The sequence below is a fragment of the Lynx canadensis genome, chromosome C1 (assembly GCF_007474595.2).
Source record: "Lynx canadensis isolate LIC74 chromosome C1, mLynCan4.pri.v2, whole genome shotgun sequence".
NCBI lineage: Eukaryota > Metazoa > Chordata > Mammalia > Carnivora > Felidae > Lynx > Lynx canadensis.
In genome coordinates, this window is record NC_044310.1 from 216,075,234 (window position 1) to 216,095,094 (window position 19,861).

A 19,861-nucleotide genomic window follows, 5' to 3' on the forward strand; every position below is an offset into this window, starting at 1 on the left:
GCAACTATTACCTGTGACAACACCAAATAGTCAACAACAGTATTAGATATTGCCCGTTGGACAATGGCAGAGTTTATTACTGTGATACCGACAGAATAATGTAACCCCTCCCCAAAGATGTCCGTGTCCTAATGCCCAGAACCCTTGGAGATGTTACCATACATGTCAGAGAGGAACAAAGATTGCAGGTGGAACTAAGGTTCCAAATGAGATGACCTTGAGAGGGGGAAATTATCCTGGATTATCCATGTGGGGTCAATGTAATCAGAGGTGTTCCAAAAAGCAAGAGCCAGCAACAAAGGAGAGGGTCAGGGTGATGTGATGTGAGGAAAACTCCACTCATCTTCGCTGGCTGTGACATCGATGGAGGAAGGGGCCACAAGCCAGGGAGCGAGGACAGCCTGAAGAGGTTGGGAGGCAAGAAGGAAACAGATCCTACCCAGAGCCTGTGGAAATGAACGTGGCCATTGAGACCTTGATTGCAGTCTGGGGAGACCCAGAGAAGTCTTCTAGAAGGAGAGAATAGCACACTTGTGTGGTTGAAACCATTAAGTTTGGGTAGAAATAGAGAACAGAGAATACTGCTCTGGATGAGGATGAGGCATGGCCCTCAGATAAGGGCCGCCTGGAGCTGAGAAGCAGAACTGGTGGGGAAAGTGGGCTCTCTCTCAAGCCGTCCCTGGTTCGGGGTAAAGGCTCAATGAATGATGACTCAAGAACGAAAACGTCTTACACACGTCCTCTCCCATACGCGCCACGATTCTCCGACATTTTCACAGGGTTCAAGGATTGTCTATCAGTATCTATTACTATGGCACAAACTACTCCAAACTGTAGCGGCTTGAGACGGAAAGAATCATTTATTATGTCTCCGAGTTTCTGTGAGTCAGGGATTCAGACAAGGCACAGAGGGGACGACAGGTTCCTCCCCCTCTCGCAGTGGGGCCTCAGCAGGAGAGCTGGGATCATCTGAACGGTGTCTTATCCACATGTGGCATCTTCATGTGTCTCAGATTCTTCACAACGTGGTGGCCAAGGGCAAGCGGAAGGGGCCGGAAGCGCGGGGAAGAGGAGGAAAAGACGAGAAGTGGTCCTGCTGTACATGAGCCCCTCTCAGACATCCTGCGTCACTGTCCTTGCTGCATTCGATGGTTGGGAGGTCACGCATAGAGAAAAGGTGCACAACGTCCCTCCATGATTCCCTTAGGGAAGTGGAGTCAAACAGGTCCGGACTCAGTCACCTATAATAGCCATGTGAACTTGGGAAAGCTGTGTTTAAATTTTTTTCAATGTTTTACGTTTTGAGGGCCGGGAGGGGCAGTGAGAGAGGGAGACAGAGGATCTGAAGCAGGCTCCGTGCTGACAGCACAGAGCCCGACATGGGGCTCGAACCCACAAACCGTGAGATCGTGACCTGAGCTGAAGTCAGATGTCTAACTGACTGAGCCACCCAGGGGCCCCGAAAGCTGTGTATTAGGTATTGTTTCATCTATCTTTTACAGCTAGGAAAACTGAGGCTCACGGAAACGCTTACTCCCTTGCAAAGCACCTGACACATAAATCATTTCATGCTCATGACCACCTGTGACATGTCACTGCTTTCCTCCCTGGGCCAAATGACTGACCGATGAACACAATGTCAACAGAATCACGGGGTTGCACGGCCAAGGATGGCATGATAGACCAGGCTAGGAGCCGACTCTGTGCTGCCTCCCAGTAGCGGGATTATTCATCCACACCTGCCCAGTCACTTCACAGGGCCATCCCACTGGGAGTGGGCCATGCTTCCTTCCCCTTACTCTGGGCTCAGCTTTGTGACTTGCTTACGGATGTTTGAAATACGCTTGCCCGTTGGGGCTTGTTCTCTTGAACTTCTGCTGTTACTAACAGATGTACCTGCCTGGTCTAGCCCATGGTGCCAGGGGGAGAATGAGAGCTATGTGGGGTAGAAGCGAATGGCCCTGCACAGCGCAGCCAAGATCAGCCGAGTGCCCAAACTACAAACACTATGGGTGTGTTCTGATCTCCATCCCAGAGTCATTTCCCCAGAGGCAAAAATCCGTCCTGGGGGAAATGCAAGATGAGGAAGTGTAATGAGGGCACTTTCTGAATCCCCCCTCCTCCTGGTCCCTGCTCTTCTCTCCTACCTCTATACGACTCTTCCCCACCTTCCCCAGGAGCCCAAAGCCTTTATGGGACACTGATTCTCCAAAGCTCCCCACTGCCCTCTGCAGATGACCCCATGAGATGAGTTGACCTCTGTCATATTACAGCCCACACACATGCCAAATCAAAATCCCGCAGCCCTTCAACCATATGTACAAAATAATCCGACGAAATCAAATCAAGCTTGGGCAAATGGGTCAAGCACACAAAAAATCCAAAGACGCATAATACATCATGAATTTTCTAAAACACTTCTTAGAGACGATTTAGGTGGAATAGCTGGGTGTAAGGGCAGCTCTGTGGGTTGGGGGATGGGGAGCATTTTGATGTTTAAGGTTATGGCTGTAAAATTATTCCTATGGGCCACCCAATCTGCACTGCTGTGCTGTGAGAGAACGTGTAGGTCTATGGCCGGTCACCCGCAGAATTGCCCTGAATTCCCACTTTTCATTAGAGATTACCAGAATTATTCACCCAACTCTAACTCAGCCACGGGATGTGTTTGTGTGTGAACTCAGTGTTCATGTGTGTGTGTGTGGAGGGTCTTCATGGATGCTTTCATCCACAGCTGTCCTCATTTACTCTCTGGTCATGATCTTGGACTTGGATTCACATGCTGAACCGTGAAAGCAGTGCCTCTTCTACAGATAGTCTCCTGGAATGTGAGCTCATGAAAGGCAGGTGTCATCTTTTTCATCTTTGTGTTCCTAGAACGTGGCACCCTGCCCAGGATTAGTAGGTAAATGAACAAAGATTGGTTGAATGAGGAAATGAGAGAATGAATGAATGAATGAATGGGATGGTTATTAGCGTTTTCCTGGATTCTTCTGGTCACAGGAGAAATTCATTACGGTGAGGGCCAGCTTGGTCTCATAGTGAGGTTTTCACTCATAAATAGAAGTCCTTGGAAGGACTATCATATCAAAAATGGCCAGAATTCTTGGCTGTATTTGCATACGATGAATCTAAAGTAACCTTCTGGTGAATGCCACTGGGTCTCGTGTTGCTGGGGAAACTTTCATTTCAATTTGGCTAACATTTGTTGAATACCTGCTACGTGCGTGGCAAGAGGAGAGTCCTACTTTTTGAGAGATGTTTGCTCTTTCATTAATTTATTGGCTATTTATTGCTCCTGCAATGACCAAGCAACTGTGCAGATGAGAGATGGTCCTGTCTTCATGGAAGTTACAATTTAATGGGGAAGCCATTCGTTTGACAAGCATTTACTGGGCACCTACTATGTAGGGCACTTCTTATAGGTGCTGAGGATCAAATAGGGAACAAAACACATAAATCCTGGCCTTTGTGGAGCTTATATTTTAGAGGCAGACACAGACTCTACCTAAGATAAGTAAAGTACGTATTGTCTCAGACAGGGAAGTGCTAAGAAAAAAATAAAACAAGTATATTAGTTTCCTATCTGCTGCTGAAACAAATGAGCACAAACTTAATGGTGTAAATACAAATTTACTACCTTATAGTTCTGGAAGTTACATGCCACAAGTGTGTAAATAAGGCTGTGTTCCTTCTGGATCCTCTAGAAAAAGATCCTTTGTGCTGGCTTTCCAGCTTCTAGAAGCTGCATACGTTCCTTGGCTCATGGCTCCTTCCTCCATCTCCAAAGCCAGCACTATGTAGCATCTTCCAACCTCTCTCTCTCTTTCTCTCTGACCCCCACATCTGTACTCCCATCTCCTTCTCTGACACTGACCCTCTTGCTTCCTTTTTATGAGGACCCTTGTGATTACACTGGACCCACACACACGGTCCAGGAAAATGTCCCCATCTGAGCATCCTTAAGTTGATCACATCTGCAAAGCCCTTTGCCATGAAAGGTAACATATTTACAGGTTTCAGGGATTAGGATGTGGGCATCTTCTTCCTGCCACAGTGAGGAAGTGAGACATGAAGTATTGGTGAAGAGGGATGCCATTTTAGACAGGGTGTCTGGCCAAGCCTTCCTGAGAAGGTGCATTTGGAACAAATACGTGAAGTAAGCGGAGGAACCACATGGTTGCTGAGGAAGCATATTCCCGACAGAGGAAACACCGAGTGCAACACCTGAGGCGGGGATGTGCCTGGTGTACTTAAGGAAAGCAAGGAGGTCCACAGTGTGGCTAAAGAGGACAGACCATCCTTCATTGGTCTCTCATCCTTCTGCCCATCTGCGGGCAGAGACACGGACTGTCTTTGCCCTGAAACACCTCTTCAAGATCCTTTGCAGGGCAAACAGCCTTGGCAGATGGAGTTAGTGTTTCCTGTTCACAGTTAAGGGCAGACACGCTTACTTTCCATATAAAAGGTTCTCTAAGCTCAGAGTTGCCTCTAGGGCAACCCACTCAGTGTGCCTCTGGACCTTGTGGCCCTGTGGGAAGGGGGCTCCGTGAAATGGCGCATGAAAGTGCTGATAATCTAGCTGCTGCTATTGCTGGGAATGATAAAGTCCTTTGTTTCTGACCCAGGAGTCTCTTGTCTTCTGCAGGCATCCATGACATTGCAGCACGCTAACTTGTTAGCTTACCAGTAGGGGAAATGCTCAGACCCTGCATAGCTTTTGACAGGCACTGGTGCCTATACGGCTTCGGAGGCAAGAGTGAGAGCTAGATTTCACTCTGAGTGGGATGGGAGTCATGGGAGGGTTTTGAGCAGGGGTGTCACATGACCTAACTTAGGTTTTAAAAGGTTCATCAGAGAATAGACTGTTATTGAGAATAGACTGTAAGGGCACAAGGTAAGAAGCAGGGAGATGGATGGTTAGATCAATCACCTAGCGATAACCCAGAGGCGAGATGATGAGGACACAGCAGTGGTGACAGGGTGTGGTGAGGAGCAGTGGGATTCTGGATCTTTTGGAGTATAGCTGACACCATTTGGGCCATGAGAGGAGAGGCATCCAGGATGGCACCGAGTTGTTACCCTGAGCAAACAGAAGAGAGAAGTTGCCCATAAGTGGGATGGGGACGATTTCAGGAGGAGCAGGGGGAAGGGATAGCAAGAGTTCAGCCTGAGATGTTGGATTTAAACTGCCAGTGGGCGTCCCAGTGATGTAGAGGCAGTTGGATACGCATTTGTTATTCAGGGGTGAGGTCTGGGCTGGAGAGATGAATCTGAGGTTCATGAACCTGTACTGTGTGTGATATTCAAAGCCAAATGACAGAGATCACTGCGTACAGAAAAGAGAAGAGGCCCAGGGACAAGCCCCACCTCCCTCCATAGTTCAGAGGTTAGGGAAGCAAGCAGGAATCACAAAAGGGGCTGAGAAGCCAGGGAAGTAGTAGGAAAGCCTGATGAGCACGTTATCTCAGCAGCCAGGAGAAGAAGGGGTTTCCAGGAGAGGGAGTGACCAATGCCTGCTGATAGTTTAAGTAAAATGAGGCCACATGCCGGCATCCCGGTTATTAGTTACTTACAATAAGTGTAAAGCCAGAGGCATATCACAGATGGAGCAGTGAACTCTAAGTATGTCAGGAACCCTGACGGGACTTGGGGACCGGGAGGAGGGCAGGAGCAAAGGCTCAGAATGCCAAAGATGATGGGCACATTTGCCTGCGGGGGGGGGGGGGCTTGCGAGCCTAGCGAGGTTGGATATCAGGGAGGAGGGCAGGAGCAAAGGCTCAGAATGCCAAAGATGATGGGCACATTTGCCTGCGGCGGGGGGGGGGGGCTTGTGAGCCTAGCGAGGTTGGATATCAGGGTGCAATATGCAGGGTGCAGGCGAACCTGGGGAAGGCTCAGCCGGCTTTGCTCAGGGATGGCTGGGAGGCGTTGTTCGGTTTCCAAAAGACCACTGGGGTGGGTGGGGCGCAGGGACTTGCCTAGGGCGCACAAACCGGGCCCCGTGGGGCCGCCGATTGGCCCTGGTGTTCCGCACGTCTGCAACGACCCCATTTGCTTGCGGGGAGAGCCCTCTGCGCGCCGAGGCCGCTGCTGCAGTGCGGTCCGGATCCGCGGGGTCCCGGGGCTGGGCTTACGCGGGGGTTGCGGTGGGGGTTCACAGGCAAGGGACTGGGGACCCACTTGGAGCCGGCGGAGTACGATCCGTAGAATCCATACCTCTCAGCCCTTTTGTCTAAGGGGAAAGGATGCCTAGGGTGCCTCCGTGGTACATCATCCCCCCTCGCACCCACGTTCAAACTTCAGTTCACCCGTGGAGTGTGAACTCCACGCCCCCCCCCCCCCCCCGGGTAAGGCGGCTTCTCGCCTTCGCGAAGAAATTTCCCTCATTAAGGGGAAGCACTCAGGTCACTTTCTGAAGAGGCAAAAAGTTAAAAAATGCGGGTGGGGGGGGCAAGCCAACCCGGCCCGGCCGTGGGACACCGGCGGGTCGCAGCGCCTTCCGGAGCCAGCCGCTGGGAAAGGAAAACGCGGGGGTGCGGAGGCGGGGGGGGGGGGATTCGCGCCCCGCCTTCCGGTCCCGAGGGCACCGGGGCAGCGCAGGGGCCCGCGGGGAGGGCCGTGCGCCCCGCGGGACCGCCCCGCGCCCCCCGGCCGCCCCCGGCCCCGGCCGCGGCCGCGCGCCCCCTGCCTACCCGCGGTCCCGGCCAGGAGGGACGCGGCGCGGCGCAGCGCGGCGCGGACTACAAGTCCCAGGAAGCCCAGAGGCGGGCGCGGGGCGGAGCCTGGCGCAATTCCCCGGGATCCGGCGCGCTGGGAAGCGCCGCGGAGGACGCAGCGGCGGCGGCCGGAGGGCGGCGAGCGCGCGGGCGGGCGGGGCGCGCGGGCGGAGGCGGGGCCGACGTGGGCCGGAGCCCTGCGTGCCAGGGAGGGGGCCGGCCGGGCAGGCGGCGGGCGGCGCTCGGAGCGGGCTCCGCGGCTTGCGCGGCGCCTGCGGCTCGGTCCCGGCTCGGCGGGCGGCGCACGGCGGGCACGGCGCGGGGGGCCCCGGCGCGGCGGGCGGCGCAGCACGCAGCGCGCGGACCCACGCCGCGGCCGGGCGCCCGGAGCGGCGCGGCCACTGTCCGGGGAGGGGGGCGGCCCTCGGCCCCGGCGCTCGGAGCGCGGCGGCTGCCTGGCTTTAATGGCTGCTCGGCGGGGCAGCGCCTAGGGGTGGAAGGCGGCTGCGGCGCAGGAAGGCGCCCGAGCGAGCCTCCTCCGGGGCCGGCCGCGCCCGCCGCGGCGCGCTCCATGGGGGCCCGCTGACCCGGGGCGCCGGGGCCCCGCTCGCTCGCCGGCCGCGCGTCCCGGCCATGAACTGAGTCCGCGGGCCGGCCCCGCGCCTGCTCCGCCCGCTCCTTTCTTCTCGCGCCTCCTCCGCCCGCCGCCGGCGGGCCCGGCTCCCCGGGGGCTGCGGCGCCCCGGGCTCGGCGGCCCGCGGGCCCCGGGGCGCGGGGCGGCGGCGGCGGCGGCGGCGGCGGCGGCGGCGGCGGCGGGGGGCGCGCGGCTCCGGGCGCGGCGCCTGCACCATGAACTACCAGCAGCAGCTGGCCAACTCGGCTGCCATCCGGGCCGAGATCCAGCGCTTCGAGTCGGTCCACCCCAACATCTACTCCATCTACGAGCTGCTGGAGCGCGTGGAGGAGCCGGTGCTGCAGAACCAGATCCGGGAGCACGTCATCGCCATCGAAGGTGAGGGCCGGGCCGCCGCGGGGCTTCTGGAAAGCGCGGGGGAGCGGGCGCCCCCGGCGCGGCGGGGTGCGCGCGCGCGCGCGTGTGTGCGTGCGTGTGTACACACGCGCCGGGCCGTGGCACGCGGCTGCCCCTGCTTCCTGTCCTGCAAGGCCGGGCGACGGCCGGGGGGGAGGCCGAGGGCGCCGCCAGCTCGGCCGGGGAGGCTGGACCGGCGGCGTTCATTTGATAATGGGCAGCGGAGTCTAGTCTCTCTCTCCTGTGTGAAAGTGGCTCGGTGCAGCCGCGACCTGGGCCGCCCTAGTGACCCGACCGATGCCGGGGCGGGGGAAGGCAGCAGGAGGGGTTGGTGCCACCGGACCCGTGGCAGGTTACCAGGCCAGGGCCGAGCGTCTTTGCCAGACGCTGGAGACGTTTTGAGAAGTGCTGCTGGGCTGGGGGTTCTGGCCCGCGTGTTTAGTTGGGGCCAGGCCGCCCCCTTCCTGTCTTTGCCCCACTCAGGGGCCCTGTGGAGGCCGCCGAATGGAGCCCTTGCAGACAGCCAGCCCGGGTCGCAGGCTGTGTCACATCCAGGAGCGTGTCCACCTGCCTCTGTGCAAAGGCTGGTCTCCATAGAGTGTTTTCTCCCAAAAGTCTTGCGTCGTATTAGAAGAGGAGCTCTACCAGAAGGACAGGAGGGGTCCCTCAGTCTCTGGGTTTCACTTTCACATGTCCGGAAGGCCCTTTACTCTTCCCGCTGGTCGAGGGTGGCTACAGGAGAGGTGCGGAGCTCTGCCTCTCCTGGGCCTGTGTTCTCTTGGGATTAGGGATGGCTTTTATTTCTCTGATACTAGGCTTCAGGATTGTCTCCTTGCCCTGTCCGTTTTGGTCCGGCCGAGATCCACCTGGGGGACGAGGTGGGCAGTCAGTGTGGAGTTCTACCCCAGCCACGCTCAGTCAGCATGTTTTCCCCCTCGGTTGGCCAGAGATGGTACAAGGCCTGCGGGGTGGGCAGCGGTACCGACTCTCCTAACCAAAGGCCACTGGGGCCGCTGTTGAGGAACACTGAGAACGTTCCAAGGCCTGGCAGGAGATTGTCCAAAAGCCTGGCTGCAGGCAGTCACCCAGCTCCCCTCCATCTGTGAGGGCATCGACCACAGGAAGGCTTTGCTTTGGCATCGTGCATTCTGTGCAACTGGCCCCAGAGTGTCTTGCTTTGACGCTTGGCCAGTTAGATGGGGAGGGTGGATGTGGTGCTGACCTTCTTGGCATTTGGCAGCCCCACGGACTTGAACAGTGCCCCGGCCGGGCTGCTGATTGGCCAGCTATGTCCGTAGGGGACTCCGTAATTCACTGGGAGGACCTGAGCAGTGCTCCAGCCTTGTGTGGGACCTGGCTGTCAGACCACACGGCCGCCTTGTTGGCGATGTAAGATGTTTCCAGATTCCTCGAGAGGTAGACTCTCCATGTGCCTCCGACAGGATTTGTGGGTGGCCGTGGGACCCGCATGCACCTGCCGATGGCCTGGGTGATACTGCATGAAGGTTCCTCTAGAGCCGGAGCCCTGGCTCTGTGGTGGTCAAAGTGAGAGAGGCACTCACTGGGCCTGTTTCCCTGGTTTCTCTGCAGCTCTCTGGCTGCATCCACAGAAGTCTGATGAAACATGATGAAAGCTCGAGACAAGGATTGAATGCACCTGACCGAGAGCACCTAGTGGCTGTGCAGAGACCTCTAGCTGAGTGATTCATGACGCCTCGTTTTCATTTCTCATTCTTGAAGCCAAGCTCTGGGGTCTCAAGCACTCCCAGCAAAGCATCCTGACTTTCTAGCAAGAGGATGTGGTTACATTTTTCTTTTCGCTTCTTTCTCTCTTAAAAAAAAAAAAAATCACGTGGTTCCTAGATGGTGGTTTTTGGTAGCTTGCTTTGGTACCTTTACCATGTGACAAGTTAAGCCCCTTCTTGGCTGGAATCTTTGTCATTTCTAATAAGGTTCAGAATCAGTGAACGAATCCTAGTTGGGGCTTTGATGTTGCTGTTATTTTTCTGTTAGAAAAAGGAATGTCTGTTTTGCATTTGGCTGTGAACGGAGCTTAGGAACCATTCAAATGCTCTTCTGTTCTTTGCCTTATTATCAGCAATGATACCACCTTTCATTTGTATAGAACTTTAGCAGAAATACTCTTGCATTTGTAATCTCATTGTGCGGCCCCGCAGCAACCCCGTGAGAATGTGGGGCAGCTTCATTATCTTCGTGTGGTAAAGGATGGCCGTTCAAGGAGGGATAATTTGACTGAGGTCGTTCAGTCTGGTCTGAACCAAAGGATCATTTGAATGGAGAGCCTTGGTCTGTAGCCTCCCAAAGCACCTTCCACTGCCCCTTCTCACGGAAGGCCAGTCCGTTTGCGATAATGACACGGTCTCCTGCTCTGTGCCAGTTTTAAGGTACGGTTGTGATTTATGTCTGTGCTCTTAGTGTTTTGGAAGTGGAGGGGATTGCTCAATTCTGGCAGGGCGACATTTTTTTGCTATGCAAAGAACACTGTGCAGAAACACTTTTGTGTAGTTGTGCAGGGCTTGGGTTACTCGCTCTTACTGAAACCAAGAGCTCTGCCACGGGGCCCAGAGACAACAGCTGTTTGCAGGAGCCCGGTGCTGTAAGGGAGCAGGTGCCTGGAGCGGCGGAGTTAACTCAGAGCATACACGGATCTGCCCTGCCTGAGAGCCTTGCGGGTTAGGGTGATATAGTGGCAAAGTACATGTCTTTCTGAATTTTAAAATAGAGCCACTTCCCATCAGGAAAGTATGTGTACGTCATAGCAGATAGTTTAAAAATCGTTTGTCCCGCCAAACAGAAAACAGTGCATCTCAGAGACCATCCAGCTAGGCCTGCCCCCACCCCAACCCCTGTGTGTACGTACACAACATTGGATTCATAGTTTCAGAGCTTCTTGGTGAACGTATTGGGAGCACTTTCCACTGTTACGAGAAACTTTGGAGAGACAGTTTCTCGGAGTGATAATCCAGCACTTGGCTGTGCCATCATTCATTTAAAAATTTCCTGCTTTTTTTTCTTTTCTTTTTGGCGTTTTCAGGAATTTTTGCTGTTGGCGTGAGGACTGGCCTTGTCAAAGGGAATGATGTGTAGCTAACGTCCATTCAAAGCTCATTTCAAAGTGATCGTAAGTGGGTCTGGATCGGAAAAGTGTCTCAGTGATGGGCTGAATTGCACGATCTCATTTGAAAGAGCTCACCAAGATTCCCCAATAAGAATGTGTCTGTGACCCTGTTTGTGGGCATGGGAAATGTGATTCTGTTTTTGTTTTAAAATGTTACCTTGTCCAAAAAGAAAAAGTATTTTTTTCCAATTTTCACTTCGGACTCAGATTTATTTTTTCTCCCAGATCTCTGGCTTTTAGGGAAGCATGGCTGTTTTTCACATTTACCTGATCAGATCTGCGGGGTTCCCCACAGGGGTGTGGCGTGCTCTGAAGCGCGGCTTGTAGCCTGGGTATTCTCCACACCCGGAAATGAGTCCCAACTGCTCCTTCCAGTGTGGACAACCTGTTGGGTTCCCCCCTCGGGTTCTCCTTTAGAAAGTGTGTTGGGTTGACAGGGCCGAGGTAAATGAGCCAGCTGCCTTCCTTGTTAAAGAAACTTGTCCTTCTCTTAGGGATAATGCGTCTTTCAGCATCGCACGTTGTGATTTCAGCCTGCCAGCAGCCGAGCTGTGGCGGGGAATGACAACACACAGGCTCGTTGAGCTGGGCCAGCGGTTGGGCCCCCCACCACCCTTACCAGGTGGCAGATTAGGGGGAACCAGGCTCCCCACTGGCCCTGCCGCTGGTTTGTGTGGCTTCCTCTTGAAGGCTTCGGAGAGGCACAGTGGCCCGGTCCTTACCCGCAGAGCTGCGCTCCGGTGAGGGCGCTTTGACAGAAGGCTTCAAGGCCCGAGCCCCAGCAAGGGGGGGACCTGAGAAGTTGGGGCGAGGGACCACTTAATCCCATGGCCCAGCGGCATTGCCGAGCATCTGTGCACAGCAGAGTGCGACGTGCTTCCCCCGTATCATCTCCCATCATGCTGTCGGTGATCCCATGATGCCACCCCTGAGGTCCCGAAAGGGTCGGAAACTTGCCCCAGAGAGTTGACCTGGGTTGGTATGACCTCCGCTGGCTCCGTAGCGCCTTGTGAGTTGGAGATAGAGGTCCTGGTTCTTGATGGTTTCTGCGGGCTGTATGTGCAAACCGTCCCACGTCCGTGTTCCCTTCGCCCAAGACGAGAAGGGTTTGAGATGCTGCATGTGGCTGCAAGTATTACGTTCTCTGCAGCCTTGCTTACCACGGCAGAACTTGTAAGAGTTGGTTTCCATACAGAAGATTATTTAATCTGGTTGTTGCATGTGTACGTGTCTGGGGAACAAATACCTTCTTCCTGCCTTGGATGAGTGTAATTTTTCTCTGCCAGTATGGACTGTATTCGAAATGTTTCAAGTTTAATCAAAGGGTGCAGGTATGGGGCCTTTTCGTTATTGATACAAATGTTGCGGTTTCTTCCTTAAAAATAGTTCTCCCTGGGGCGCCTGGGTGGCGCAGTCGGTTAAGCGTCCGACTTCAGCCAGGTCACGATCTCGCGGTCTGTGAGTTCGAGCCCCGCGTCAGGCTCTGGGCTGACGGCTCAGAGCCTGGAGCCTGTTTCCGATTCTGTGTCTCCTTCTCTCTCTGCCCCTCCCCCCGTTCATGCTCTGTCTCTCTCTGTCCCAAAAATAAATAAACGTTGAAAAAAAAAAATAGTTCTCCCTCCACGGGCTGGCGGCTCTGGCTTCCAGGTTAAATTTCATACCTTACCGGCATCTAAGTCCTCCCCAATCCAGGCATCCCTCCCAACCTGGCTCAGGGCAGTGTCTCTCCGACCTCTCCCAGGCAGAGCTCAGGCCCCCTGCTTCGTGTCCCCGGCTTCCTTTGGCTCCGCTCTAGCCCGAAGGACTGGGAGCGTTTCGAGGGCAGAAATAAGGTCCTGTCCATTTTTTTTTTTTTTTTTTTTAATCTCCTCAGTGATTCAGGATGCCCAGGGGTTGCTTGCCAGAGGGGCTGACATTTTCTCTGGAGTTTGGGTCTTTTTGCCCGTCATTGGTTGTATGAATGGCACTTATCCTCTGGCAGAAGCGGAAGGTGTTTTGAAACCTGCTGCAGGAGTACAGACGTTAGGGCCGGGCACCTTTTGGCTCCGACGGGGTTTGGCTTGGGTGGAAATGGGTCCAGCCACATGTGGTGTCTGGGGCGGAAGTGAGCTTTCCTTAGTGTGCGGAGGGGAAGGGCAGGATCTGCTTGCTGAATCCTAACACCTTTTTCAGCCAGGCTCTCCGGAAAACGTTGGTGTTTCTTTACGTTGGGTGTAAGCGAAGGTCAGACGTAGGCAGCTGACATAACGTAGCGTCTTCATTATAACACGGAGAGCCGCCTGGTTCTCCAAGCCGAACGTGTGAATTACATGGAGGGCTTGGGAAGGCAGATTGCTGGCCCCCAGCCCCTGAGTTTCTAATTCTCTAGGTCTGGAGTGGGGCCCAAGAATGTGTTTTTCGAACGAGTTTCCAGAGGCTGCTCGTGCTGCTGCTGCAGGGACCGCACTTTGAGAAGCGTCACTGTGGATGGAAAAGCTCCAGCAGAAGGGGCATGTTCTTTGGGCCCTGCTCTCCAAGGCTCGTCTTGTGCAGGTTACAGGTGAGGGGGGGGCCAGCTGCCAGGGAGTTGCTTAGGGCCACAGAGCTTAAACGTAGTGGAGGAGGGATTTAAAGCCGGTTCCGAATGAATTGACATCGATGTCCACACTACCTCCTCGATGAGGAGTGAGTGCCCTGTGAAGGGAGTAGTTGGATGGGTGGGATGATGGGTGGACATCATCAAGGGGATCCTGCAGGGAGTTAGGACCACTGATGTCCCATGTCCTTTAAGTCCTAGTCTGCTGTTCTGTGGACCTTCCTTCCTGTCTTCTCGGAGATTGTTGATATTTAGCGTGCGTGCCCTCCGGTGTGTGATGTATTTAGATGGGGTTCCTCAGTATTCCCTTGTTCTGATAATTTGGCAGATGATGCGTTTTGGTGTCGCTGGTTTGGAGCTACAAGAACATTTCAGGGAAAGAGGAGAGCTGTGTGTTATTAGCAGCTTGTGGGGGGGGGGGCTGTCAGGGAGCCTGAAGGAAGTGACTCAGAAGCAAGAAGCAGCCACAGCGGCTGCAGGAACCTTTGCAACAGAACGTGTGGCCCTGTTACGACCACTGTGTTTTTTTGTCCCAGAGCAGGCTCTTTATTTTCTTAAGACTAAAATCCCTTAGTTTGCATCCTTTTTTTCCTGTGTCCCCCGCAGGTGTTTATAGTTTGCGAGTCTCGCTCTGGCTTGTTTGAACTACTGATGTGATCTTGTCTCGTGTTTCTCAACGTTCACACAAACCCGCGTCCCCCAGCCCCCTTCTCCCGACACCGCAGATCCTTTGAATCCTTTGCTTTAAGTGATTGAGTTTGGCAAAGCGGATCAGGCTTAGTTATTTTTAAAATCCAGGGTTCGGGGGTTCTGATCTGGCGCTTAGCTGCATAATTCCTTCCCTTTGTTAAGTACCTTTCTCTGAGACGCAAAATGCACTGTGCAGATATTAATCTCCAATCTCTGCAGCATCTGTTATTTTTGTGCAGGGTATGGGGGCAAGGCTCTGCATGTGCAGTGGCGCTGGACCCCCTTCTTCTGGGAGCTCCGTGCCCCTGAGGGGCTGACGGGGATTTTTGGTTCTTCTAACAGTGCGGGAAGCCTGCTTGCAGGGCTGTGTGTGGAGTGACTTACCCAGGATACAGCGATGGTCCATCCAGAGACAGGGCAGTTTGGGCCCAGTCCCTCCACCTCCCTGGGCTCCTGCTCACAGCTGATCAAGGCCAGAAGGGGGTGTTTTGGTTGCCTCTGGGGCTTGTGCGGGAGGGAGAGCAAATACCACCCCCCGGCCAGAAGAGGTTGTTAATGGACCCTTTGAATAACCAGCCCAAGAGCTTGTCTGTGTGCGAGGTCGGAACATTTTCCATGAAGAGCAGACTAAATATAGGCTCGAGGGTGGGGACCAGGGCCCAAGAGGGGGCTGTCATTGCTTAGATATTGTTTCTTCCACTGGTAATCAGAACTTGCCACCAGCCCGGAACAGGTGGCCACCCTAAGCTGTCTGGGAACAGATTGGTGTTTTTGTTTAACCAGGGGCTCATTTGCAAATTTCACACTTCTCCCGCTGTTTGATGGGGATTGTCTTTTTTTGGGCTGCAGTGTTGGAGTATTTGTACAGTGTTTCTACACAAGCAACTGTCTCCTCTTTAAAACTGCTCATGCCGTCTGGTTGTCATTAGCATCGTGGTTAGAAGCTGCTTTTTATTTTTCATTTTTTAAGGGTGGGAAACACTTTTCATGGTTCTGGGAGAAGAATTCCAAATAATTACCGGCCATGTTCACAAGCGATTTATGTTTGGTCTTAGAAATGTCAACATTCAGCAGGCTTTCGCAAATAGAACCATATTGATTTCCAGCTTAGGACACAGCCTCACCAAAGCTACCGTTACCTTATTCTCAGATAATAGTCTTCAAGGGAGAGTAGCATCTTTAGGAAGTAAGTTTAGTTGAAATTCAATGAGTTTCACTTGAAAAGGGACGTACCAACAGTATCGGGGAAAGGAAGAAGTTAGTTAGAAAGTTTTGTTTTGTTTTTTTTAATCAGTGCCTTCAACCAAATAAGACCCAACTTAGCTTCCTAACGGGCTTTTTACTCCTGAAATACAAGCCCAGAAGCATGCTGTCTGTGTGAGGGTGGTCGGTGGTCCTCAGCAAGATTTGGTAATGTAGGTAAGCTAATTACTTGCTAGCTTTTGTACTGAAAAATAAATTGATTTGGAGAGAGCCGATGGCCCTGAGGTTCAGCTGTTTGTGTTTCCAGTTGTCCTTTTCTGTGGGGGAGAGCTGGCGTATTTTCCAGGGAGGGCACTTCCGTAAGCCTGCCTGCCCACCCTTTGTTGTTGTTTTTAAGGATCTGGGGTGCTGCTGTGAGCCGTGATTCCGTCTCCTGTTCTAACAAGGCCCCTGGTAGCTCAGGCTGGTGAACCTGATTTCAGACAAACAAACAAGAGCATTGTTTTAATTTCGGCATCAACAGGCAAGTCTGGGGCTCTGATTTCCCACGTGCTATTATTATTTCAAGTTTGGGATTGCCGGGATTGAGACCACTTCAAACTCCCTAATTTTTTTGAACTCTTTATTTTATTTTTTTACATAGCACGTAAATACAGAAAGACGCCCGAGTCATAAGGGAGGAAGTTTTCACAAACTGACCATATGTGTGTAACCCGCATTCAGATCAAGAACCAGAAGGTGGTCGGCAAGGCAAGACCTATCTGTGTTGCGTGTAGTTAAAGGTCGCCTTTGTTTTTTTGGTCTGTTCTACCATTGATAGGCATTTGCATAGTTTCCTGCTTTCTGCTGGTACAACAGTGCCTCTGTGCACATTCTCGTGCCTGACTTTTGGTTCCTGTCAGGTGCCTGGGAGTGGAGAGCTGTGTCGTGTTACCTGTTCTCTCTGGTTGGACACAACCAATCATGAAACCACTCTATCTGGTGGGCAGCCCCTATCTGGAGAGACCTTTCATTGCTGTTCAGAGTTCATTACATGACACTCAGGTGGCTTAGGTGCTGCATTCGTCCTTTGGTTTTTGTTCTTTCCATTGTTTGTTCATAAACAAATGTTTAAGTGGCTAGTAAATTTCCGGCACTGCTTAGACTTCCGGATTTTCTACGAACTGTTAAATCCTTGTGAGTTGAATAATTACAGCTCTGTAAATGGGGAGCTGCCTGAGTGAAATCCTTCACCAGGAAGTACTTTTCTTTAAAACGTGAGTGGCACAACTCCCCTGAGACCAGAACGGGCCCCTTTCAGTTCTCCCTGGCTCTCGGCAAATTAGTAATCAGTTGGGGTACTCTATCCCGCCGATCCCAGATCCCAGCCTGGCCGGCATTGGTCTCCCCACATCCATCCTGGGTTTTAGATAACCCTTGGATCTGTGTTGGCATTTGAAAGGAAACTCATTTTCTACTCTGGGCCTGAACTGTTCTGTGGTCTTATAGTTACGTATTAGCACTACTCAGTTTCTGTTGTTTGTAGCAATTATGTGCAAGGCAGGAAAGAAACAAAAGCTAAGTGTTGCCAACGGTGCTACTCTCGAGGGGTTATTTTCTTTGTTCATTCTGCTGCGTCCTGGAACTGCCCATCTCCCTCCACAGAGGCCCGCTGAGGCCATACCTGGTAGTTGATAAGGGTGGAAGTGTGTGAGCTTCTCCAGTGGCCTCATAGAGCAAATGTTTACTTTGAGGGATGGGGGTGGGAGGGCTCTGTTTATCTTCCCTGTTTAGCGTGGGAAGTGGCTAGTGTGAGAAGCAGTAGGCACAAGATTTTATTGAGCACCTACAAGGTGGCAAAGGGGAATTTTTTCATTTCAGGCGTGCAGATGTGTGGGACCTGAGCCTTCTCCCGGCACACGCCAGATCTCGCTCAGGAGGCCACAGGGATGCAACCTGAGATCATGGGCAGCTGTGGGCGGCGTGGGGGAAGGGAGGGCTGCCTCCCAGGGGATGGGATTAAACCCAACCTGGAAGCCGGGTAGGAATCAGGCCACGGAGGGCTTTCCGGCCGGTGGGTAAGAGGACTGAGACATCTGCACTGAATCCTCAGCCTCCAGAGAATCGAGGAGGCCAGGATGAGGGAGAAGAGCCTTACAAGCCCCAGAGAGCAGGTCGAGAGCACTTTGGGCAGTGGGAGACCACCGGTGATGGATTTCTGCGTGGGGAGGGCAGTGCTGTGACGCTCAGTGGTGGCCGTGCGGCCTGGAAGCTGTGTTGGCCACTGCAGTCTCTGTGGTCGTGGGGAATGGCAGGGAGGGCTTGAGACTGGGAACCGCCTCCCGGCCCTTGTGGCGGAGGGTGGGGGTCTGGGCGGGAAGGTGGGGACACGGAGACCAGGTCCGTGGGATGCTTATGGAGGTGCAGGCCCGAAGCCGTGTGGGAGCCTCAGGATGGGGGGAGGGGGGGCGAGAGACTGGGATTCGATCCTGGGAACGCGAGAGTGGGGCCGCGTGGTGGGGATTCCATCTTTCGATGTCCTGAGGTTTGGGCGGGGGAGGTGCTTGGCCACGCGTGGCAGGTACCCAGGGTTTGTGGAAGAGGACCCTGTCCCTGTGGGGTTGGTCTGCGTATGTCGGTCAGGAATCGCCCCGTCTGTGGGACGGGCCCAGAGGCGGGCATCCGGGGTGCATCCCGGCCCCTCCCTCCTCCGCAGACTCTTGGATGGGGGTCCGAGGCACCTGCACGTGAGCCCCCTGGGAGTGTGGCTGTTGTGCCTCTCTGTCCAGGAGCTGAACCGGTGCACACGGGGACTTCTGTGATCGAGCTGTGGCTCACAGAGCCTGGACTGTGGTGGCCCTTGAGGCCCTGCTCGTCCCGCCGGTGGCCTCCTGGCCGGCGGTGCCTTTCTCAGAGTGGATACCACATGATGCTTGAGGGATGTGTCTGCCCGTAGCTACATCTGACTATCTGTTCATGCGCATACCGAGCGTATGTCTGTGTCTATCTGTTGGGTGTCGGTGAGTTTCACTCAATGGCTTGAATCCATAGACCCGTGGAGCCGGGTGCCAGGACTACAGAGGGGAATGGGCCGTTTGCCGTGCGTAGACCGGGCAGGCGTGTGCTTTGGCCCGGGTGCCTAGTGGGCTAGGCAACCTAGAGGGGGCGCCATGAAGAGGCCTAGGGGCTCCCAGAGGGTGCCCTGCTTGAGCCCCAGAAGGTGGGAAGCTGATGACATGGGGGAGGGGGTCGTTGACAGACGTGTCATCTCGTGTCAGCAGGAGGCCTTGGAAAACTCTCATCTTTGCCGGAAGGAATCTCACGGTCTTGCCACAGAAAAGTCAGGTTCCAATTTTTTCACTTAGGAAATTTCAGTTTTGAGGAGCCTGGGTGGCTGAGTCAGCTTAAGCGTCTGATTCTTGATTGCAGCCCAGAGATTCATGATCTCACGGTTCCTGGGTTTGAGCCCCACGTCGGGCTCCGTGCCGACAGTGTGGAGCCTACTTGGGATTCTCTCTCTCCCTCTCGCTCTCTGCCCCTTCCCTGCTCACATGCTCGCTCTCCCTCCCTCTCCTCCCCCGCTTTCTCTCTCTAAATAAATATTTAAAAGAAACGTTTAAGAAGTCATTAAAAAAAGGGAAAATTTCAGTTTTACCAATGTTTCTCAATTTGTGTTTGTCCTCATGCTGGGGAGTAAAATGAAAAGGTTACTTAATCTCATTTTGCCCATCATCTACATCTAGGGTTTTTTTCCCTGCTTCAGACTCCCCAGGCCCCACACTGTCTCCCTAGACCCCCAGCTTGCCCGGAGAGGCTTGGGTGCTGCTGAAATCCTGGCCAGGTGTGTTTTGTGCCTCTCCCTACAAGTCTCTGCGGCCCCACCTGGAGGCCAGGTGAGGTCCGGATGTGCCGGCAGTGCAGCTCCTCTTGAAAGTGGTTCAGAATTCCAGACTCAGACGTGAGAGCCCGTGTTCTAGCATCCCACCGTCTGCTCCTGATGGCATGTCGGCTGTGGGGCACTCAGATTTTTCATTTCACAGACTGCCTGCTTGGGATGAAAGAATCCCAGAGTGCTGTGGTCTTCTGCGTCTGGGGAGATCGGCACCCCTCGACTTGTTGAGATTAATATCGGGGCTCTTTGTGTCGAGCTGCTCATGGAGTTGACGGACCATCACCCCAGGCGCACCCTCTTCTGGGGTCGGCTTAGGGAGGGGGATATGCCACTAGCCTAGGGTCTGGGATTCATGCGAACAAGGCGTTTTGCTACTAAGAGATGAAATTTGTGGCTTAACCACAGCCCTGGGAGGCTCTCTTTTCCCCACCGTTTTGTGATGAACAGTTGGAAACGCACAGAAGAGTTGAAGGAACGTGTAGAGGGAGCTGCTCTGTTCTCACTGCCCTGCTTCTCTGCTCTGAAGTGTTGTATCTCTATCCATCCAGAGGGTTGCTGTCTAGCTAGCTCTTTCTATAGAATGCAGAGTTTTCCAAGGCTGGGCCGACTAGGGCTAGGAATCCAAAGGATTTGT

General features: G+C 53.8%; 1 protein-coding gene across 6 annotated transcripts in view; it reads left to right on the forward strand.

The window, feature by feature from the left end:
* The first annotated feature begins 7,545 nt into the window (after positions 1-7,545).
* Positions 7,546-19,861, forward strand: part of AGAP1 (ArfGAP with GTPase domain, ankyrin repeat and PH domain 1) — a 554,001-nt gene continuing 541,685 nt past the window's right edge. For all 6 annotated transcript variants that reach the window (XM_030325013.1, XM_030325015.1, XM_030325017.1 and 3 more), the window contains exon 1: positions 7,546-7,731. In XM_030325013.1, the coding sequence (XP_030180873.1) occupies positions 7,569-7,731 (163 nt within the window). In that variant the 5' untranslated portion in view covers positions 7,546-7,568. The remainder of the gene's footprint in view (positions 7,732-19,861) is intronic.